The following is a 24,246-nucleotide window of genomic DNA, read 5'->3' as shown; positions in this document are numbered from 1 at the left end:
TGTCTGTTTAAAAAACGGAAAGAACCAGGGGAAACAAAGGAAAGAATGTGAGGGACTGACTTACGAATTTTATACTGGAAATGCACTCTTCTCTTACAGGATATTGTAATTCTCCAGAATTAGCCCCCTTGAAAGACTGTATTTTGAAAACCACAAGGCACTACCAAATATATGGTGTTATATTTCAACAATTTGGCATAGTGCTGTGACTGCTGTACTTGGGGTCCAGAGACCTAGGTTCTGGACTGAAATCTGTGTATTAGTCAAGGCTCTTGGTAGACAGAAACCCAATTCTTAAACTAGCTTAAACACCAGCGGGTCTTTTATTTATTTTTATTTTTTTAGTGTTTATTTTTGAGAGAGACAGAGACAGAGCGCGAGCGGGGGAGGAGGAGGGGCAGAGAGAGAGGGAGACACAGAATCCGAAGCAGCCTCCAGGCTCCGAGCTGTCAGCACAGAGCCCGACGCGGGGCTCGAACTCACGGACCGCAAGATCATGACCTGAGCTGAAGTCGGACGCTCAACGGACGGAGCCACCCAGGCGCCCGAACACCAGCGGGTCTTAATGGGATCATGTTGTGAGGGGTGCCCACAAATCTGGAGGGAGACCCTTGGGAATGGGGATTCGGCTGCTACCCTTGATCCGCACCTCATATCTTGTGTCTCTCTTAGGGTCAGTGTCATGCCAGGATGGTCCACATCGCTGGGGACATGGCTGATGACAGCTCTGGGATCATGATTCAAGAGGAAGGGTGAGCAGAAGACTCTCCCTCCAAACTTTGGCATGAAACGTCCCAGGGACGGACTGAGACTGGCTCTAGTTCTGACAGCTGTTCACCTCGAACCAATCTCTGTGGTCGGGAAGGTCGTGGTCTGGGATGGGACGTGTGTGGAGTGAGACCTTCAGGATGGAAAGCCCACCAGAGCAGCATTGTAGGAGTGAGGGAGGGGGTGGTGTAGTTTTCCCAAGAAGAGGGGAGGCGTGCTGGGCATATAACAGCCCAGATGTCCACTTATCTCTGCTGCTAATTAGATCCAGGACTCCCAAACCACACTGGGCCTCAGCCTTTCTATTTGTGGAGTGAGACATGGAGATGAGGCGCTTCTCTGATTCGCCCCCAGCTCAAATATATTATGAATTTGCTGAAAGTCAGATGCTTTTCTCCTTATTCTTTTTTAACTTGCGTGAGAATTAAATATATCTGCTAAAGACCGGAAAAGCGTGATTCCACACATTAAATAGGAGAGGGAAACAGAACTATTTAAAGAACACCCTGCATCAGGATTGTGAAGAAGGTGAAGCATATTCCTGTAGTTATTGTTTCGCCCCTGCAGCACAGATAGAAATAGCTAACCAAACTTTTCCCACAGCACATTTTATCCCCCCGAGGAGGGCTCTGATTGTGCCAGGAGGTCCCTGGGGACTGAGTGCCCAGCATGGCATTCTCTTGGTTGCCAGCTGGTCAGGGCGGGCAGCTGTGGATGCCATTTGGCTCCCAGTGTCTCTACCAGTAAGAGTTGGACCAAGAGGTCCTCAAATTCAACTGCGGCTAGCTCTCTACTTACTAGTGGGACCAGCTGGTGGACCCTGGGACCTGCAGACACTCCTCACTGTCATTCTTGTGTAAGGGTCAGGAAGTGTAGCAGTTACAATCTAGGTCATGATGGTAACCAGCAGCCATTAATTTCTGATTTCCCTCGATTGCCGGTGCGCTTTTAAAAAGGCACAAATTCTTCCAGCAAAATTGTCAAGGTCTCATTTGTTTCTTCTCCCCCCCCCTTTTTTTTTTCCTGTTCCTTCTCTCTCCTAGTTATATTTTCTTGCTTTGTCTCTCTCTCTTTCTACTAGTGCTTGCCACAGATATTCATTAGACTGGAATTTGTTTGTTAAACACGCCATGGCTTTTTAAATCTTTTTTAACGTATATTTATTTTTGAGACAGAGAGGGACAGAGCATGAGCTGGGGAGGGGCAGAGAGAGAGGGAGACACAGCATCCGAAGCAGGCTCCAGGCTCTGAGCTGTCAGCACAGAGCCCGACACGAGGCTCGGACTCACAAACTGTGAGATCATGACCTGAGCTGAAGCCGGGCACTCAGCCGACTGAGCCACCCAGACGCCCCTTACGTGCATGGTTTTTGAACCCAGCCAGAAATGATAGTTGAATCAGGTAGTCTGAGTAACGGTATGTTGAGCAAGAAGGATGGAAGGATAGAATCAAAATGAAATCTTGCTTTGAATTGTGCTTCCTACTATGTTCTTAGAGCTTACTTGGTAAGGGGAGCCTGTTCTTTGCCCCTGGACGAGGACAAGGGCAGCCTGTGTGCGGGGTTCCCTCCATTGGCCACTCCAGACCCACTCACCAAGCAGACTTGTATGGGCCACATCAATATGCTGTGTGCCCTCTGGATTCTGGTTGCACTTGGGCAATGGAGAGCTCCAGCAGGAAACTGGAGGAAGGGAAGAGAACAAGGTCAGGAATTTAATCTCCTGCCTCTCTCCAGGTCAACTCATCTGGCTGCGTCCCTTGATGGAAGGGTGATCCTCCCTCTGTGGTCTGCTTTTCACAGCTCTCTTTCCCTTGGGAAGATGCCCTCCCTGCATCCCTGTGGGTCAAGGCTATGGATACGGGTTCCTGGGCCCTTGAGGATCTCTGCTACGTGCTGTCTCTACCTTTCTCATTTGACACTTTGTAAAGAAACCCTCCCATATTATTGCAGTTTGAGTGTAACTCTCTTAGGGAGTAAATAATTATGCAGCTACTTCAGTTATAAACAGAATCTGTGACAGAAAATGGTAGTATCCAGTCCAAGATATTAATCTACACTGTAGTCTTTGCTCGAGGGTAAGAGTTATTATCTTCCTCCCCGAGGTGGGATTTGTTGGCGGACACCTGCCCCTAGTGTGGCTGGTTCTGCGTTCTTTCTCACCTTACCTGCTCCCTGCTATTTCCATTCCCAGGCTGAAATGGGGGACAGAGGGGGCAAAACAGTTTTCACTTGAATGGGTTCCATCATAACCTGGTTTTGCACCCTCTGGCCTGGCATGGTTAGAAGCAACTCCCCCCTAGTCCCCCAGAAACCCCCTGCACTCCCACCTGCAGCTGCCCACCCACGACCCAGGAAGGTCTCCCCTCAGGCTGGTCCTCCAGGGGCCCTTTCACGCTGGGATGCTCACTGCTGGAGAGTCTTCAACCTTACGGGTTATCTTGGGCAGAATTTAAGACTCTAGGTGGCCTTCCCACCAGCAAAGTCCATATCTGCTTGACAACCTGTCTGGCTCATCTCTGTTGTGCCACCAAAATAGCTCGACAGCCCGACTCTCCCCCCCGCCACCAGATCCCCAAACACCTGGGAGCCCGCGGGCCCTGCAAATGGTTCCTCAGTGTCTCCTCTCAGCCAGATGGAGGCAACGGGGGCAGATACCCTCCACCTTCTCTAGTGGGGAGAAGTGGAGCTCACAGCCCAGCCCGTCTCCAAAGAAATCCTTCTTATGACGTCATCTTGGTCACTATTTTCTCTAGTCCTTAATCTCGATGAAATGTGGGAAGAGGCGTAAGGGCAGGAGGGAATTAATTTTCCAACATCCACTCTGAAGGATCCTTCCAGGGAGAGAGGCAATTTCTTCTCTCACACCTCTTGGGACGTCATTTTTACTGCATCTTGGAGTCTCAGTCAAAGTCTTCATCTTGACGTACTGTGTCAGACTGTGACGTACATTTTGAATTGCTGGATAGAACAAAACAGTTCCAACTGGCTTCTACAATAAGGAGAATTTGTTGGTTCGTGTAACAGAAAGAGTTCGGAGGTTGGGGGCTCAGTTTCTCGTTGATTCTCTCAGTTCCCCCCTTCTCTGTGTTTTCAAGACGACTGCCTGAAGCACTCTGGGTATGAGCTTCTTTGTCCACATCCAGGCAACAAGGAGGACATCCCTTCCCTTAACCACTGAACAAGAGTCTTGAGGTTTACTCTGGTCAAAACTTGACAGCTCAGGTTCAGTTGTTAACCTGAGCCAATCCTTATCACAGGGGGCGCCTAATGTGCTGACTGGCTTAAGTCTTGGGTGGGAGCCATCACTGCACCAAGACCGGAAGAGAGGTGGCTTACCCTCATTGGGTTAAACCTCTGGGGATCCATTCCTGGAACTGGGGGTGACAGTAGGGGATGTGAAACTTGGACTCAACACCTTATGCAAATCTCCTGGCTGTGTAAGTAAGAGGAAGGTTTGGAATGGTTGTTCAGGAAGCCTCTGCCCCCCCCAGTCCAAGGTCATCTTATTCGAGCGTCTGATTTTGTCCCCATGTAAGATATGGTTTTGTGGGAATCTAAATATTGTGTACTCATAATACAGACATACTTGTGACTACGAGAGGGGTTCATTTTGCATTGGGGCTGACTTCTCCATTAGGCACAGGGCCCAAGGCCCATGATATTTGTACCGCCCCATAGAAATGTTTTACTTTCTTTTAAAATCAGAAGAAAAAAAGGAACTTTTAGGTTAAAGAAAATGTTTTAATATACAATATTTATATATTCACCTTAGTAGCAATACAGCTGTAAAATGTAATTTGTATTATTATTATTATTATTATTATTATTATTAGGGGATTGGGCCTAAAAGTGCACTGGTGAGAATCTGCTCAGGCAGCCACGCTGTGCATTCCTTCTTTACTGGGCTCTCCCATCATAGAATTTAAGTGTTGCCAATAAGAACCCAAAGCCTGAAGCAAGGGGATCATTCCTTTGAATTCCAAGGTTACTACCCATTTGCTTAAAGAACAGATGTGGGTTGTATCACTGTTGTACCAGATATATTATTGTGCTTGAAAACAGCAGTCCAGGGAGGTCAGGCTTGCTTGCACACACACACACACACACACACACACACACACACACACACACACACAGAAAAAGAAAAGAAAAGAAAAAGAAAAAAAATAGAAGGAGGGAGGGCAATTTTCCTCCCATTGGAGGCTAATTAACATGGCCATGGTACACTAGGGTTAAAGCATTTTCAAGCCTATGGTATCACTTGATCCCCCTGTTAACAATCCCCAGGGGGTACTGACCCATTTAACCCATGAAGAATCAGACTCAGGGAAGGAAAATTGCCTTTCCATAGTTTGCTACATGGTTACTATTTAATGGAGGGTTAGGTCAGCCTGCCATTTCTGACTCCAAAGCTTTTGCTTTTGCTCCTGCCCAGAGGCAACCACATTGGAAGTAAAATTTATGTAAACAGTTTAGCAGACCAAGTGAAGTGGGCAGTGTCTTAGGGTATAGGAGAGTCCCAGGAGCTGATCTAGTCTTTGGTGGGAACCGTTTCTCCTACATGCTGCAAAGTTGTCCATGATGCAGCTGTCCCTTCGCCACCAACCTTTCCTGCCCTGACGTGGTCCTTTCAAGTCTGGCTTTTGGTGGATAGCTGAGGAAGTCTGTCCTTACCATCCATAAGGGATGCCCCCTCCATGCAAGGGGCTAATGGCTGGCTCCCGGAACCGGTCAACAATCACTTCCAAACTTTCCATTAACACTGCTGCCGTTCACACTCGCTTCTCCAGCTTTTTCCTTGCGTTGCTAGCCTGAGTGATCCAGAGCCCTTTCCAGGGTCTCATTCCAGCAAAAACAATGCACAAAAGAAACCTGAGAAGGTGGCTTCCCAATAACTCCTCTTTCTCCACTTCGAGGAAACGAGACAGACTAGAGCAGTGGCAATCAAAAGTGGAGCTGGCAATACTGACAGCACTGTCATCGCCTAGGAGCTTGTTACAAAGGCAAATTCTTGGGCCCAACGGACCTTCTGAACTAGATCCTGAACTAGATCCGAGAAGACAGGGCCTGGAAAGTTGTGTTTTAATCAGCTCCCAGGTAACTCTTAGGCACGCTAAAATTTAAAAGGCTGTAGCACGGAGGGTGGGGGAATGAGGCCGTACAAAGCAAGAGTGTGTCCCAACTCTCTCTCTCTGGGTGGAGTGTGTGGGGAGGCGTATTCACTTTAGTAACCACTGTGAAAGTCTCAGTGAAAGGTTGGTTATTTAGTTTGGGACCTGTAAATTTCTCAAAGACACCGCCCCTCCTATGTAAGGGGCTCAACACCCTTACCCAAGTAGACCAGCTGCCAGATCTCTAGCAGCCTCAATTTCCTAAAAGCTGGAAAAGCAGCCTCAACTTCCTCAAGCTGTTCTGCAGCGAAGAACAGCCGCCTTGGAGCAGTCCGACAAGGAGCAGGCGCACCAGCAGGTTGCCAGCCGTTTCTTCTCCCTTAGGCTCCGCCCCTCAGCCACGGCCCCCTTCCGGTCTCCGCGGCCTGGCCCCGCCCCGCGCAGGCGCTTGGGCGCTCTTCCCGTGGCGCTCCGCGGCGCGGGCGATTTGGAAGAATGGCGGGCAGTTGGTCGCCGGGTTGCAAAGGTTGCTCTTCTACTAGCTGTACGTGTGGCGGCGACAAGGGCAAGTGGGGCGACTCCTCCCTGTTAGGCAGGCGGCTCTCGGAGGACTCGGACCGTCACCAGCTGCTGCAGAAGTGGGCCAGCATTTGGACCTCCTTGAGCGGGGACCCGTCGGTGGCCTGTGCAGAGAGGACGCGGCGCGAGGAGGCTGTGGAGCCGGCCGAGGAGGAGGACAGGCCGCTGGTGTTTCTGTGCTCCGGCTGCCGGCGACCGCTGGGCGACTCCTTGAGCTGGGTGACGAGCCAGGAGGACACCAACTGCATCTTGCTGCGCTGTCAGTTGCCGCGCCGGGGGGGGGGGGGAGGAGGTTGGGCAGTGGGGTGGCGGGGGGAAGCTTGGGGCCACCTTCTTTCCTAGCGTGCCGCACCTGGACGGCCCGGGAGGAGAAGGAGAGAGGGGTGTTTTGGGGCTGTCTAGGGTTTTTAAAAGCAGAAAAATCTGGGAAGGTGAGCTGTCCCAGGAAAAGGGGAGAAGGAGGGTCACCCCTGCGTCTTGGGCTCATGAGACCGGTCCTTTTCTGGGGTCCCCCAGCCCAGAAGAGCAGCGATTGAACCAGCATCTTGTGGTTTTACATTGCTCAGTAAAAAAATGACCAACTAAATTTGGATAATACATACACGCGGTAGTTAGGAGGATTAAATGAGTTAATGTGTATCATGAGCTCAAAATGGCTAGTAAGGGCCACTTGAAGTGATTTTTGTAACGGAGATACCGTTAATCCTCCCAATCTGTCATTGTTGATCCTGGATTGCTTCCAGAGTTGCCTCCGTTAGAACAGCATGTACTTGGGTTGAGATTTTTGATACAGTAGGAGAATCTTTTTTTTTTTTTTTTAAGTAGGCAAGACATAATATGTATGGTGTTAAATCTTTCATTTTGCTTGTAGTTTCTGTTTTTACAGAAAGTAGAACTATCTTTTTCCACATGCTTTTTTGTTCTGTTTTATGTATAAAACCCCTTCTGTTACTTACTTTTTCTATAACAGTTTTTAAATTTTAAAAACTGTCAGCTTTAGACAGTTCAGTTTACCCCACCCCCCACCCTGTGCCTTTCCCCATTGCTGCCATGAAAGATAAAGAAATGAACTCTTGGATTAATTTCCATTTCCTTCCGCCTCAGTTTGAGTGAGTTATTTTTACTTTGTCAAGGTTTATAACATCTATGTTCTGTTCTGTAGCCATAGCCTGGTCATTGAAGCTTAATGTAATGTTTGTATGAATTTGTTTCTCAACTCCAGGACTCTTATTAATAAAAGAAAGCTTAATAGCTTTCTCATTTCTGAGTTGTTTATTTCATTAATCATCATCAGTAGTCCCTTCCCACCCCCACACCAATCCCCAAGAAAACTTCAAATTTGAGTGGTTGAAAATGCCTTTCTGTTCTCTTTCACATGAACGTCCTCTTGACTGCATGTACAATTCTGGGATCATGCTCTTTGCTTTTTCTAGGCAGGGACCAGCTAGTGCAAAGGCCCTGAGGCTGGTGTGACAGAAGAGCAGAATGAAGAAGGCGGCAATAAAAGAGAGGAAGGAAGGGGTCAGAAAATTCAGGGCCTTCGAGGCTGTTCTTCAGAATTGGAATCTATTCTAGTGAGTGAATAGAATAGAATTCTATTCTAGTGAATATTAGAATATTCTAATCTATTCAGCAAGGGAGTGATATGGCCCAGATTTTTCTTTGGAGGAAGCTCTGAAGGGAAGGTTAGGTGTGGAAGTGGGAGGTCAGTAGGAGCTAGTGCAATAGTCTAGGCAAGAGGACGTAGTGATGGTTTGGGAGCAAGAGTGAGTTTCGTGAGGTGGAATTGCCAGGACTGATCGGTGGAGAGGATATGGGGGTTACGGAGGATGAGATGAATCAAGGGTGACACCTTGCGTTCTGATATGAGCAACTTGGTGGATGGAGGTGGAATTTACCCAGTTCACGTAGACCGTAGGAGGTGAAACCTATTGCTTTGGACATTTTAAGTGTGAGGTCTTTTTCATTTCCCTCTGTCCCCCATCCCTTCCTTAGTGTATCCTGGACCTAGATCCTCTGGGAATGTTTCCTGCTTCTGGGGTCAGCTGTGACACCATCCAAGTCATGGCCTAAATAAAAGATTTTTGTTCAAGTCCCTGAGAGCTCTGCATTTGAAACCTGGGGGTGTATGCATTGCCTTTTAACATCTTTCTTGGTTTTATTTTATTCATTTTTTTTTTTAATTTTTTTTTTTTTTAAATTTTTTTTTTTTTCAACGTTTATTTATTTTTGGGACAGAGAGAGACAGAGCATGAACGGGGGAGGGGCAGAGAGAGAGGGAGACACAGAATCGGAAACAGGCTCCAGGCTCTGAGCCATCAGCCCAGAGCCCGACGCGGGGCTCGAACTCACGGACCGCGAGATCGTGACCTGGCTGAAGTCGGACGCTTAACCGACTGCGCCACCCAGGCGCCCCTATTTTATTCATTTTTAGACTAATTAAAAAAAAATGTTTCTTTATTTTGAGAGAGAGCGCATGCACACGTGCTATCGGGGGCAGAAAGAAAGGGAGAGAGAATCAGTACTGACAGTGCAGAGCCAATGTGGGGTGTGTGTGTGGTGGGGGGTGGGGGTGGGGTGGGGGGGCTTGATCCCACGAACCCCGAAATCATGACCTGAGGTGAAATCAAGAGTTGAACCTTAACTGACTGAACCACCCAGGCGCCCCATCTTTCTTGGGTTTAATCCCAATTTTACTGTACCTTGCAGGTATTCTTGGTAATCTGTGACTGAGGTTCTAGGTGTTCCGTCTTTACTGGTGATTGTATTTTCCCCTCTAGTTTTACTTGTTAATGTCAGTGGTTTTCACGGATGAGAAAGAACTCTCATTCTGCCACCTTTTTTCCAGGAGATGTACAGAGGTACATTTTGTTTTGAGCCACCCTTGTATGCCTGTGGGACTTTGGGCTCTTATCTTTCCTGGTTCTCTGAGTTCTAAAAGGAAAATTGAATTAGAAGTTCTCCAGGGGCGCCTGGGTGGCTCAGTGGGTTAAGTGTCCGACGTCGGCTCAGGTCATGATCTCACGGTTGGTAAGTTCAAGCCCCACGTTGGGCTGTGTGCTGACAGATAGAGCCTGGAGCCTGCTTTGGATTCTGTGTCTCCCTCTCTTTCTGCCCTTCCCCCATTCACGCTCTGTGTCTCTGTGTCTCTCAAAAATGAATAAATGTTTAAAAAAAAAAAAGTTCTCTAAATACCTGCATGTGTCATATAGCAAACCACATTAATAAATTATTGTTACTTTGCTCTAGGTGTTTCCTGTAATGTTTCTGTGGATAAGGAACAGATACTGTCCAAACGTAAAAATGAAAATGGTTGGTGAGTAAGGCTATTATTATCTATTGGAATATGTGTATTTGAGAAAATGTTTATTTTTCAGCTAAAAATCTTTAAAAAGATCATTACCAGTAAGATTAGTTGGGATAAAAGTTTCTTTCTGGTGGTCAGTATAGAATCAGCCAATTTAATGTATTAACTCTTGAGCATTGGTGATCTTTTTAGATATTGCAATGGAAGAGTTTCTAAATTTCTTTTTTTAATTTTTTTTTTTTTTTTAACGTTTATTCATTACTGAGAGATAGAAACTGAGCATGAACAGGGGAGGGGCAGAGAGAGAGGGAGACACAGAATCCGAAGCAGGCTCCAGGCTGTGAGTCATCAGCACAGAGCCCGACACGGGGCTCGAACTCATGGACCGTGAGATCATGACCTGAGCTGAAGTCGGATGCCCAACCTACTGAGCCACCCAGGCGCCCCAAAAGAGTTTCTAAATTTCTAAAGTCACATTCTGACACTCTCTTTTGGGTGTTTGGGCTTAGTGCTAAAACAAGTTGAAAATTAAAAAAAAAAAAAAGTCTATATCATAAAATCTTAGCCAAAGGATGCCTTAGACCAACGCTACCTACGTTTTCTTAATGTCATGCTACCCATAGAGAATGCTAGTCTCACACTTACACACATGTACATGTGGCCTGTTGAGGTAAACAGACAAGGCTGCACGAGGCTGCAGGCAGCCAGCACGGGGGCTCCAGCAAGCCCCAGGCCCCGTGCTCCCGCTCCCAGGGCTGAAGGCGTCACTCTCTTGGCATCCCCGTCATCCACTGTGCTACAAGTGGCATCTTCAGTAAACTGAATGGGAGGCTCTGCCTGTATAATTGTTGCCCAGGATGTGCTTTACCGATATATATGAAGTAACTGTAGGCGGTACACAAACAGCTCAACAGAAATTAATAATCATGTATGTTTTTTCATGTGTACTTAAAACTTCTGGTTTTTCCTTTTAAAGTAATGCTAGCTGGAGTGTCCAATTCAAATAAAGTGCATTTCAATTAGGAGATTACTCTTTTTAAGGAGAATCACATTAATGGTAGTACAGGTAGTATGTGTAGGTGGCAGAAATGGTGCTGCTGGCAACGCAGGTGACCTCAGTTTGGAAAAGCCAGACTTAGCTTGTTTTTCAGTTTGTAGATGAAGAAAGGAAGGCCTGGGGAGATAGGCCACAGGACGGTGCAGTGGTTAGAGCTAGCACAGTGCTGTGTCTCCCCTCCCTTCTTGCAAAGTGTTCTTTCTTCTTGCCGAGTTTACTTTTTTTGTTTTTAAGTTTATTCATTTATTTTGAGAGAGAGTGTGCATGCACGCGTGTTCAAGCACGTGTTGGGGAGGGGCCAGGAGAGGGAGAGAATCCCAAGCAGTCTCCACATGCAATGCAGAGCCCAACACGGGCCTGAACCCACGAGCCATGAGATCACGACCTGAGCTGAGATCAAGAGTCGGAGGCTTAACTGACTGAGCCATCCAGATGACCCCAATTTTACTTATTTTGATGCCACTTTCACCATTTTTGCCATATTCATATACCAGCTATCATGTACTTACTATCTTTCATTACATTGACTCAGGATTTTATTTAAATTTATTTAAAAAGGAATCTAATGTATTACTGCCATACATACATCATTTGCCATTGATTAGGTGTTTACTACAATGAAAACAGATGTTATTAAACTCTAGCAGGGATGCTGTCACCTCACTTGTTCTGAGCCCAAAGTCTGTTCTCTCACTGTAGAAAGATTTGCACCTATGAGATTCGTGTTCGAGACTTCCTAGCACCAGACTGAGACTTTCTTCTTCTTATAATCGGGATTGATAGAGAACTAAAGGGGAATTGACTCATCCTCTGTCAGCCAGTGTTATTTAGTCCTGTTTACTTGTATCACCTGAACCCATCATTCATGCCACATTACACTGTCCTAAATTTCATCAGGGTCCCATATTCCACACTTGGGGAAATATCGTATCGCTTTAGAATGCTCATATGTTTTTGATAGGCCTGTCCTACTGAATAGCTGCTTGCGTCATTCTGCAGCTGGTCAACAAGAACACTTGTGGGTTTTAGAAATGTGTCGTTAAGGTAGGAGTGTTTCCTGGGTCCATTCTGTCGCTTGTTAAGTTTCTTACATGCTAACTCATTTCTTGTCGAAAATCACCCTGTGATTTCTGGTACTGCTTTCTCAATATTATTGTCCAAATTTAAGGGTAGGTTCTGGCCAAATCCTTGCCAGCTGTGAAAACAGAAAGACACTACAAAACTGGGGCGCCTGGGTGGCTCCGTCAGTTCAGCGGCCAACTACAGCTCAGGTCATGATCTCGCGGTCTGTGAGTTTGAGCCCTGCATTGGGCTCTGTGCTGACAGCTCAGAACCTGGAGCCTGCTTCGGATTCTGTGTCTCCTTCTCTCTCTGCCCCTTCCTTGCTTGCTCTCTGTCTCTCTCTCTCTCTCTCTCTCTCAAAAATAATAAACATTAAAAAAGAAAAAGAAAAACCCTACAATAATTGTAGCTACTATCTCTTCATTGCTTCTCAAGATCACTCTGGAAGTGAATGGGTTTGCATGTATTCTTCAGTGGTGTTTACTTTGATTTTGATAATTTGGGATAAAACAATGTTACCCACTGATCAGTGTGTTTTGTATTTTACCTTTATTTAAGTATCCTTTTTTGGCTGATTACACCTGCATCATATGTTAGTTCACTGTCTTGGTAATTGTGTATGGCAGCCTCGTAAAGATTATGAGGTTCGATATGTAGCGTGGACATTTTCCTCTTCACCGTTGGTAGCATAGGTAGGGTTCCTTCCTGGGCTTTATGGAGAAATATAAAATGAATAGAAATGTAAAATATTAAAATATCCAAAAAACATAAAATATATTTAAAAATATAAAGTAAAAAATATAAAAGCCTATAGAAGCTTAATATATGATCAATGGCATATTATGTAGCTAATTCTATTACCAGTGAGAACTTACAATTTACTGGGCAGTGATTCATTTTGTTCTTGGCTCCCTATGGAGCTGCAGTAGTTAAAAAAGTCTCTCCGTATCTATAGGTAAACAATAATGCAGTCTAATAGATTGTTTGAGTCTTGGTTGGCTCCATTTTTTTGATGACAGGAATAGCTAGTTATTAGAAGGCATGATATAATTCTTTTGAAATAATAGCTATCTTTTGTGATGTATATTATCATCACGAAATTTAAATCTTCAGTTATCAATTTGCTATGCGACAGGACTGTAATTTTCGTATAGATATTTATAGCATGGCAAATTTGGGTAGGTCAATTTGATGAGGCATTTGGGTGACTGGATTCTAAGATATTTTTTTAAGTTTACTTATTTTGAGGGAGAGCTAGTGAGCAGGGGAGGGGCAGAGAGAGAGAGAGAGAGAGAGAGAGAGAGAGAGAATCTCAAGCAGTCCCTGCACTGACAGCATGGAGCCTGACACGGGGCTTGAATCCATGAATCATGAGATCATGACCTGAGCCAAAATCAAGAGCCGGACGCTTAACTGACTGAGCCACCCAAGCGCCCCTGGATTCTAAGATTTAAAGAAGACATGAATCGACATTGGTGGGGCAAATTATATTCAAATATGCAGATCCTGAGTTGGGAAATAACTAGAATGAAGGAGCAATTAATTACGTGGAGAACTTGGATCATTAAGTAGAATATTTGTGAGTTGCCTATGTGGAGCATGTCTGGAGTGAGTAGAAGAGAGTTAGGTCGAAGTCTAATTAAAAAAGAGCTTCTCTAACAGATGCACGATGAGCACGTGTCCAAGATTTATGTCACTCATTTCCTGAGGGAATCGGAACATGGCAAAGCTGGTTTAGAGAAGGACACTCTCTGGAGAACAAATCTAGTTCGTGTCCCCCAGGACAATAAAGCCTCCACCTTTGAGGTTATCTTTTGTACTAGCAGAGAACATTTGCCTCTCCAGCAGACTAAAATCATTTGTGGTGTTACAGATTGTTAATCTTACTAATCTGCTTTCTGTAAGTCCTCATCGAACTTCAGAGTCTGGGCCCTGATCCGTAGTAAGTAGTAAGCGCCCAATGTCACCTTTCAAGTAGAGCGAAGTGTGGCCCATGGGTCAGGCACTTCTTTTTGTAAATATATTTTTATTGGAACATAGTGCCTATCTGGTTATGTATTGTCCGTGGCTGCTTCTGTGCTACATTAGTAGGGGCGAGTCATTGCAACAGACACCATGTGGCCTACAAACCTAAAATATTTGTTCCCTGGATCATTACAGAAAAAATGTGTCCACCCCTGTCCCAGAGCGTTAATGATTCTCAGTGGGCTTGGTGATCAATATGAGATTAAAAGAGCCTGTGGAATCCTTTCCTTCTTTTCAAGTTTTAGATCATTCTTCTTAATACCAGATTGAGGCATTTACATTCTAGAGAAACTCCACATCAGTATCCTCTCGTCACTTTTCTATGTGTCCCCCGTCACTAGGTGCTTAAGTCATTGCGGCCTGGAGGCAACTGTCCACACTTCTAATATATGTTACTACCATTTCTTTCCTTCCTTATTCATATGACTTAGTAAGGTTGAAATAACATATTTTAGCCACTTAGATGTTAAATGTTTCTGGATTTTAACAGTGGGATCTTTGTTATAACGAGTTGTACCCTGTTTGCTGAAGCACCGGCCTTTCGCTGTTGCAGTGTTCTGGAGACGTTGTACTGCTCTGGGTGCTCGCTCAACCTCGGTCACATCTACAGATGCACACCCAAAAGCCTAGATTACAAGAGAGACTTGTTTTGCCTCAGGGTTGAAGCCATTGAAAGGTAAGTTTGATAAATAAATGGTTATCTCCCGATTCCTCAGTTTTCTGCAGAAAAATTAGTATAAAAACAGCAGAACGAAATCAACACTATTTGGTTAAAATACATTTTCAAGTAATAATTTCTGACAAAAAGCCAATGGTTTTTTTGTTTTGACCTGATATATTTGGCATGGGAAAATCAGACATACTAAATTATAAGGAGAAAGCACTGCGAGAACATTTTTCAGAGTAAAAATATGTTCAGTTTTTCCTGAAAAGGTTTTTAAGCGATACGTGTTGTCCATTTTATTTTCTCCCCCATTTTTTAGCCTAGAATATCATGAAGAGTTAGGAATTTCAAAACTAGTTGGGAAAGAAGTACCTTTGGTGTTCTGGAAAAACAAATACAAAGTCTAACCATTTTCTTGAGTCTAGTGAAGAATCGCCTGCTTTCTCTGAGGATGCAAGGAAGTGCCTTATTCTTCATGATTTCTAAAAAGTAAACATTTGGAAACAAGGCAAATGGGAGGCTGATGACAGACGTCAGTTAAAGAATTTCAGAGATCTTAATGGCCTTCTAATTAGCCTTTTTTTTTTTTTTAATGTTTTTATTTATTTTTGAGACAGAGAGAGACAGAGCATGAGCAGGGGAGGGGCAGAGAGAGAGGGAGACACAGAATCTGAAGCAGGCTCCAGGCTCTGAGCTGTCAGCACAGAGCCCGACGTGGGGCTCGAACTCATGGACCGTGAGATCATGACCTGAGCCGAAGTCAGATGCTCAACCAACTGAGCCACCCAGGCACCCCATAATTAGCCTTTTTTACTAGGAAACACAAAATTAAATAACTCATTTGACTCCTGCGTATTTTCACTTATCCTAGAAAAGATGTAATCCCCAAGACTTTAAAGATGCCTAAAAATCTTATATATCAGGAAAGAAGAAAAATTTAAGAAGAAATTAAAGAGCTTATACTTTCATTACTTGAGGTATTTTGTCACTCGTGCTGAATTCCTCAGCTTTTCTCTTCAAAAGATTTAAAACAGTATTCTTTTTATCAGAATTGTGATTTCTCATCAAATTATTCTTTGATAACTTTAGTCTGCCACCTTGTTTGAAACTAGACAGGTTCAGACCAGAATTTTAAACTCCGCAAACTTCTTACAGCCCTCATACAAAAGAAGGATGAACAGGTACTGTTCACTGTTGTGTGGATGGAGGCCTGTCTGGAGAGAGAGCAGATCTGTTTTGGTTTTAAGATAGGAATAGAAGACCCAGGCCCAAACAGATGCTCCTTTAATCTCCATGAGAATTTTACTAAGATCTGTGAAAATTAAGTGAGGGAGAGGACAAGTGTGAAAGGACATGAAATCTCAGCTTGGTCGGCTTGGTACAAAACTTTCAAAAGTGGTACATATCTGTATAAAAGGAAACGTGGAAAACTTTGCCACAGGAGATTATAGTATTGAAGTTGTTTTTTCCTCTTAGGGTGGAATTTTAATGCCAAGGAAACTGCTTGGTTTTAGAAGTGTTTATTTACAGTTTTTTTGTTGTTTGTTTTTTTGTTTTTTGTTTTTTTTTTAAGATTTTATTTTTGGGGCGCCTGGGTGGCTCAGTCGGTTGGGCGTCTGACTTTAGCTCAGGTCATGATCTTGTACTCCGTGAGTTTGAGCCCCACATCGGGCCCTGTGCTGACAGCTCAGAGCCTGGAGCCTGCTTCGGATTCTGTTTCCCTCTCTCTCTGCCCCTCCCCTGCTCATGGTCTGTCTCTCTCACTCTCAAAAATGAATAAATGTTAAAAAAAAAAAAAATTAAAAAAAAAAAGATTTTATTTTTATTTTTGGGACAGAGAGAGACAGAGCATGAACGGGGGAGGGGCAGAGAGAGAGGGAGACACAGAATCGGAAACAGGCTCCAGGCTCTGAGCCATCAGCCCAGAGCCTGACGCGGGGCTCGAACTCCCGGACCGCGAGATTGTGACCTGGCTGAAGTCGGACGCTTAACCGACTGCGCCACCCAGGCGCCCCAAAAAGATTTTATTTTTAACTGATCTCTACACCCAGTGCAGGACTTGAACTCATGACCCTGAGATCGAGAGTCACACACTTCACCTGCTAAGCCAGCCAGGAGCCCCTATTTACAGTTTTGTAAATTACTTAGTGCCACTTCATCTCCCACCTCCTCTCATTTTTTTGCCTTCTGCAATTTTGTCTCCCATGCCATTTTTCAGAAATACAATCGATGAGGTTTCCACGAGAAGATAGTTCTTATTTGACAAAAGAAGTGACATACTGGAGTTACTGCATGTGATAAAAGACTTCAAAAGAAATGTAAATTAATCAAGTTTTCTTTGGAGAAATACTGGCACCTTCTTGTTTGCTGTTTTGATCTCTTGGGTTACCAACACTGGGCCTGTTTTCCTTGTTTCCAGGCCAGTTTTTCTCTTCCTGCGTATTGTCTGCACCACAGCATCCCCTAACCTCAGAGAGCCGGGCACAACAACTTGGACGATTACTGTTGAAGTTGCCACATTGGGGTGACCAGAACTGACTCCATAGATTATTTACGACAAGTCCGATTTGAAATTATACGTGTTCCCCGAAGTTATAGAAACCAAAAAAGCAGCGGCTTCCTCAGGATCTTTTCAAATTTTTTAATCATAGAATTTTGAACTATGACTGTTAATGTTTTGGCACCCAGCTAACTAAAGAGCAAGTTCGTTCCAGTAATGAAATACTTAGAGTGTTGGAAAATATGTAGGAATATCGGGACAAAGCTGTTAGGGAGAAAAATACGATTTTCTGTAATACAACTTCCTACATAGGTTGCTAGTAACAAAAATAGTTATTTTGTGTTTACTTGGTACAAACAGATAGTGTAATATACTTAGAGTTTTAATATTAACTGAAATGAATCTAATATTTGCGTCCTTTTCATATTGTAACCTCGTACTGCACTGTACTTCAGTTATATTTTAGGGTCCTCGGAAAAGCAAATCGTGTCAGAAGATAAAGAACTTTTTAATCTTGAAAGCAGAGTTGAAATAGAAAAGTCTCTAAAGCAGGTAATTTTGTTCTGTACTTCATATATCTTTGTATGAACCACTTCCCTGTTAGTGAACAAGGGCTCCTCCACAAATACTCCTCACAAAGGCATCTGTTTTGATCTTAGTACTTTCATGGTAAGAGAGTGCTTATTTTATTTCAGTTGTTAGTAAAATTGATTTTGGGGGCGAGCCAAACTACAATTTAAGCTAAAGCTTTATCAAAAAAAAATAATAAGTCATTTCATACCTCAATCAAAATAGTGTATAATCTAAAACTAGTAAACTGTATTTCATTTGATTCCATTCTCATGGTATAAACGACCCGATTTTTAAAAGCTCTTTATTTATTTATTATTTGAGAGAGAGAGTGCGAGAGTGAGCATGAGTGGGGAGGGGGGACAGAGGGAGAGAGAGAGAAAATCCCAGTGGGACTTGATCCCACGAACCTTGAGATCATGACTTGATCTGAAATCAAGAGTCAGACCTCAACCAACTGAGCCACCCAGGCGCCCCAACAACCTAATTTTTGAACGTTAACATCTTTTCATGGCCAGATAGGCAACATTCTGATGTGTGTATAAGAGAACTCCAGGTTAGAGACTGAGAACTACTGTTAATATAATGACGTCTTATTTATATAAAATTTAGTTTATGCCTCTAAATAATTTCATTAAACACTGAATATGTGTAATGCATATCATAGTCATACATTTTATTAATGATACATATTTTAATCACTTAATGGTGCGATTTTAATCATGATCATATGTGTATCTTAAAGTATTTTTTCAATTCGATAGATGGAAGATGTTTTGAAAGCATTACAAGCGAAGCTGTGGGAGGTTGAATCAAAGTTGTCCTTTACCAGCTGCAAAAGCTGAAATGTCTTCCACGTGCCCCATTCTGGACTCCCTGCAGGTAGATGCTTTCTTTTGTAGCAATTCTAGTCATTCGATTTCGCTCGGAATGGAAAGAATTCTAAATGGCCGTATGAATACAGCGCACCCTCTTGTATTGATCAGATGAGAAGAATTGTAGCATTACTTTTAGGATACATTCTTTCCCAAAGTCAAAATTTAAAGCCGTTTTATGATACTTGCTGAAATTGGAATTTTGGAGTTTTTATTTTGATAAACTGCTATGATTTTCTGTACTGTTTTCTCCTTTGTATCAAATTCATCATTGTTCATTTCCTTTCTTAAGAAAAACTTACTCACCTTGAATACTTTGGGAAATATTTGATATTGAAGGACAAGAAAATCTTGGAGGTTTTTCCACCCACTGTGTGAGAGAATCTTTGAAGACTAATGCATAAAGCTCTGAAGAAACTGGTCAGTTGAGTTATTTCTCAGAACTATTTGAAAACTTGCACAAGAGCAGACGAGCATATGTTCCAGTGGTAGCAGAGTTCCACTTGATCTGTTTGTTTACTACCATACGCCCCAAAAAATCTGGAATAATATTCACCAAAGAGACTAGTAGTCATCTCTGAGGGTGGGATTCTAGGGGATTCTCAGTTTTCTATAATGTGGGACTTAGAGTAAACATGGGCTATTTTTAAAATCAGAGAGAGAATAAAGATTAAAACAAAGCATTTTAAAGTTGATTTTTACGAAACTGAGTTGTGGTATTTAACTGAAGTCAGAAGTCCTGACGCCATGAGTTGTACATGTTTACCGGACCGGTTGCACTGTGGAAGGCTGCTCAGGAATATAAGGGTAACCCCAGATTTCTCCAGGCCCCTTTCTGTTTTTGGGTGCAGATGAGGCCGCATGACACTAGTACTCAGAACGTAGGAGTAATTCAACTCGGTTTCTGCTCAGAAGTTCCCTAATTCTTTCCCAGAATACTTAAAGTACCCTAACCAAAGGTCCTAAGTCAGATCAACTGAATCATTTAAAGCTATTGAGTAATTTTTGACCAGTTGGCAATAGCCTCTAATAACTAGAAATCCGTGAACCCTCTAGGGTAGAATGCGGGGGAGAGAAAGCACACACCCGTACCCGCTGGCGACGAGAGAGTCCTCTTGCCACCATGAGCTTGATGCAGTCCCGAGTGTCTGTTGCCTTAGGTGCTTCAGGGGCACATTCAGAAGAGAGGGGAGAGGATGTCAGCAGCAGGATTCAGCTGACTTTCTGGTTGTGCAGGTAACAGTACGCCAACAGTCACTTTGGGGGCTATTCCAAAGACAGGTGGTTTGGCTCCCTAATTCCATAATATCCTGCTCATACTGGGACATTGCCAATCCATGCGCCTTGAAAAGTGCTCATTTCACCAAGGAAAGCTCATCTCTAGTCGCCACAATGCTGACGCCTCCCTGTTGTGGGTCAGGAGAGAAGCATGGCTCCCGTGCCCTAGGCTGCCTCTAGGGTGGGCCTTTGGTCAGCCGTCCCCGGAGCTGTATGTCCAGGGAGGGTCCTTCACATGAAGTTAGCTCACCGGTCCTGGGTGCAGATGGAAAGCTCACACACATTTTGTCACGTGGTCTTCACTGAAGCATCTGACCGGAAATGCCAGGAAACCGTCGTGTTCTTCATCTTTGGCCTCTGCCTGTGATGTCACTGAAGGGGTGTCCTTGCCACTGCCGTGGGACAGCGATGCCGAGGTTCCCAAACTGCTCACCCCGAGGGCTCCAAGTGGGACTGCTTTGTGTCCCCTGCATGCTGCACTGTGACACTTGCAGAAGGAGGGGGTCTGCCCGACTCCGGGACAGCCTCTCCTTGGGCCACGTGTCTCCCGAAAGCCTGGTAAGCCTGGCTTTTCCGGCTTTGCGTGAGGTCTCGTCAGAATGCTGCTTTGTAAACTTCACCCTGTCTTTCCACCCTAAAACCTACAAGATGTGAGGCAATGGGGTCTTGTTTCTATTCCTTGCAACTGAAAAACACAGCGTGCCATTGTTTCTGGTTACCAAGCTCTGGTAAGTGGCTGCTTGTGAGCAGGAACGAGGGCGCCGAAGCAAGAAATGGTCGTTCCCCCCAAATTGCATAAGACCCGGCAAGGAGCCTTCAGGCAGATCTGCCCTGAAATTGTTCTTCCAGCCATCCCCATAAAGGGTGCGCCCCAGTGCTTCAGGGAGAAGATACGGAAACCGGCACCAGAACCCATTATGTGGCCTTTACAGACTCCTAACTATGTCTGTGTAGAACGTTATATAGAGTTTCATCCCAGAATGTGGGTTCTGTCCTCAGCAAATTCTCCCATCGTGTTTATAAATTTCCGAGCTCAAGAGCCCCCTGAGGTCATTGTTCTGTGCAGCATCGATGCCTGGATGGATGATTCTAGTCAAGCTCTGGACATTTAAATTGGGCAAAATCGGGAGAATTCATCCTTGAAGAATGGGGTCTAGGCATTTAGCAGGAACTTCTTGAACGAAGAAGCCGTGAGTGAAGGTTCCCTCAGCTTATTTTTGAGAAAAGATCTCACGGGTAGCAGAAATTCCAGGTCAGGGTCCCAGTTTAACTGCTTTATGAGCCGTGTGACCCTGAGCAAATTATTTAATCATTTTGAGCCTCTGTTTTCTCATCTGTAAAATGAGGACATAATAGCCTTTCCTTGAATCACAGATCATCAAATTAGATAATGCTTAAGAGCGAGTACTCTGAAAACAGTAAAGCATCACAAAAATAAACAACGATTTAACCTTGTTTAAAATGGGTTGATCTGATTCACTCTTCTAGCTGGTATACCCATGGGAGTCTATGGATGGAAAGGGAAACCTCTGAAACACTGTAATACAGATATAAATATTACCGTTTATTGAATTTCTTTCTCCAGTTACAAACATATGAACATTGTAGAAGATTCAAAAAATAGAAGCATGACACAAAGAAAATAAAACCTACACGTCCTCTCACAACTAAAAGACAATTATTATTCACTTTTTGGGGTATATCTTTGTAGTCATTTTTGTATGCTAATTTGGAATCCTACTGAACATACTGTTTTCACATAAACTACTTCACTGCTATGTTTCTGCAATTATTAAATATCTTCTATAACCTGATTTCTCATGACTGTATTTTTAACGAAACGCTGATTTTAGAGCCTGTTTAAGTGTAATCATACGGGATGACATTCCTCACATCTTTTCACTTAATAAATGGAAACACTGTATCTTAAGACTTCAGTGATTACAGCCACACTCACTCTTCACCTCTTCTGGAGAAAAAGTGAAAATGCCTGAAAGCTGATGACTTAAAATTTTGTATCGATAGTCAGTGCTGTAGATCTTTTCTGTTCTTCCTGATTGAGATAAATAAGCGGGGAGCCGCGTGCCTGTAAAGAAACAGAAAGCTCGTTTGCAGTTACTGCGAACTGAGGGAAGATCATTTGATCTAACCCAGACTCGTTTTGGGGACTGGTCATTAATTTTGTTTGTAAGAGCTGAGTTCCGTCTGTCGGGAGGGGGTTTTATCCAGGCAGGTGATCATGGTGGCCCGCCGTCAGGGTCAATCCGTGTAATTGTAGTCTCTTCAGAATGTTTACACTTGCCTAAATTCTTGTGATGATAACTGGAAGGCAGCGTGAAGTGAGGGGGTCAGAGAAGTGATAGGCTGGACAGGAGTCTTACTGGCCCAAATGTGATTTGAACTAGAATCAGCCTCCTTTCGTTCCAGTCCGCTCCTATTGACTTTTGCTGGCCTGACAACATTAAGCCTAACTCCCCCCCCCCCCCCCCCCCACCGCCCAAACAATTGCCACGTGGCTTTAGCTATCCTCCGTCTAATTGTAGGCAGAGAGATGGACAAGGTCCCCCCCCCAGGGCCCTTTCAACCTTCCAGCCCATTTGAGCTGAAGGAGATGAGAAATAATTCAAAGAGAAACAAGAATCCATGAACCGACTTTGCAGACTTGAATTCTCTTCCCCACTCATGCTGTCACCTCTGTGTGCCTCCCCCTGACCACCGTACCGTCATCCGGAGCTGCGGGTTTAGGATTCTGGAGGCTTCCTGAGAATAGCAAATTACGAATAAGCAGGGTGTGTGTTTGATGGAATACCATTTTCCAAACCGAATATAAGAGAAGGTAACCATTTTGAAGAGAAAGGTTCTGGAGCCTTCAAAGGATTTTCCCTAGGGGACAGACAGACGGCTGCTTTTTACTCCTAGCTGCTTCCCAGGGATGACTTCTGCTCTTAGGTAGCGTTTAACGATCATTTCCTACGTACTCTGCACTGTGCTTGGAGCTGGGGGCTCACCCTAGTCTTCACAAAACCCCCTTTCACGGGAATCCTTACTCCCATTTTGTAGATGCAGAAACAGATTCAGAGAAGTTAACGGCCTGACTCCCCAGGGCTCTGCCTCACTTCTGCCTCCTCCGTCTATTCTGAGCTGCAGTTGGGACGCCCCCTTGGTTCTTAGCAATCAAATATGTTAAGGGAAGGTGAGTCACCGCCATGTTAGCAGCTTTGGTATCCAGAAGGGTTTAGAACCCTTTTCTGTAAAATGAAGCTGTTTGGGGCTCTTTGACGCGAGTTCTCTCCACCTCCTTTGTTTCTCCCTTGAGGTTCCCCGGCCCGGCTGCTTGCAAGCCCTGCCCTCTTCCCGTGTTTCGGATCTCCCCTGCACCCCCTCATTCCTGTCCTTTGTTTTACATTAGTGCACTTACCACCACGGAAGTCACAGATTACACTTGTTTGTTATCTTATTGTCTCTCTGTTGGAGGGTGATCTCCACCAGGACATGGCTGGAAGGGGATGCGGCCGCACAGTCAGTGCTCGTTTACGATTCAGCAGGATGACTTCTGCCGAGTCACCTGTCTAATTTCTCACACCTCCAGCCACAGTCCACTCTGCGGACTCTACTCTTGCCCCGCAGGCGCGCTCAGGCGTCCTTTTGGTGACGAGCGCACCTGCGGCCCGGCTACCTCGCTGCACGGCTCTCCCACCTATAGCCAGACCCGCTCGTAACAAGCTGTGGCCTTTCGATCGTTCACTCCGGGCATTCTCCTGAAACCACTCTCTTGAAGGCTAGCAACGAAGGTTCCCACAATGTGTTCCTATCTGTCTGAAATCCCTCCAACTTGCAACAATTTGCTTTTTTTTTTTTTTAATTTAAGGTTTTATTTTGTTAAGTCATCTCCACACCCAGCGTGGCACTTGAACTTACGACTCCAAGATCAAGTGTCGTGCACTCTGCTGACAAATTTTCAGTTGTCCTCCCCTTTAGAATTCTCTTCCCAGTTGTCCATATTTCCTAGCCATGCATGATGAAATAGGCAGGACCAAAATGGCACGGTGCCTGGGATCTGCTGTGAGATACTTCACTGAAGTCACCACACGGCAGGGGTGGTCAACACCATTGATCGTGGCCGGTCATCACTGACGAGGTGTGGAGGCTTCGTTATGACTTCGTTTTTTGCGAGTGTTTGCAAGATTTTGTCAAGCCAAACCACGAGTGCACGCTCATGCTCCATCATTAATGACCTCTGACCTGCCCCTCCTGCCCTCCCCTGCTTGCCACCTTCACCTGCTGCCCTCCCCTTGTTCTCTCTCTCCAGTCTTCCCTGGACACTTCCCGTCCTGTCCTGACTTCAGTGACCATCCTGGGTCTCCAAGTCCCCACAGCCCGGTCGGTCTTCCTCAGGCCCTAGTTCCGAATCCCCAGTGACCTGCACCCGCCCCCAGGTGCCCTCTGTGT

At 44.7% G+C, this 24,246-nt stretch overlaps 1 protein-coding gene across 1 annotated transcript; it reads left to right on the top strand.

Moving 5' to 3' along the window:
* Positions 1-6,366: 6,366 nt before the first annotated feature.
* Positions 6,367-18,932, top strand: MIS18A (MIS18 kinetochore protein A). Its single transcript, XM_030328997.2, has 5 exons — positions 6,367-6,718; positions 9,709-9,775; positions 14,464-14,586; positions 17,530-17,626; positions 18,409-18,932. The coding sequence occupies exons 1-5, from the start codon at positions 6,376-6,378 to the stop codon at positions 18,487-18,489; spliced, it is 711 nt and encodes a 236-aa protein (XP_030184857.1). The 5' UTR covers positions 6,367-6,375; the 3' UTR covers positions 18,490-18,932.
* Positions 18,933-24,246: the final 5,314 nt, after the last annotated feature.

This window comes from Lynx canadensis, chromosome C2, assembly GCF_007474595.2.
Source record: "Lynx canadensis isolate LIC74 chromosome C2, mLynCan4.pri.v2, whole genome shotgun sequence".
Classification (NCBI taxonomy): domain Eukaryota; kingdom Metazoa; phylum Chordata; class Mammalia; order Carnivora; family Felidae; genus Lynx; species Lynx canadensis.
This window is presented reverse-complemented; position numbering and strand designations above follow the sequence as displayed.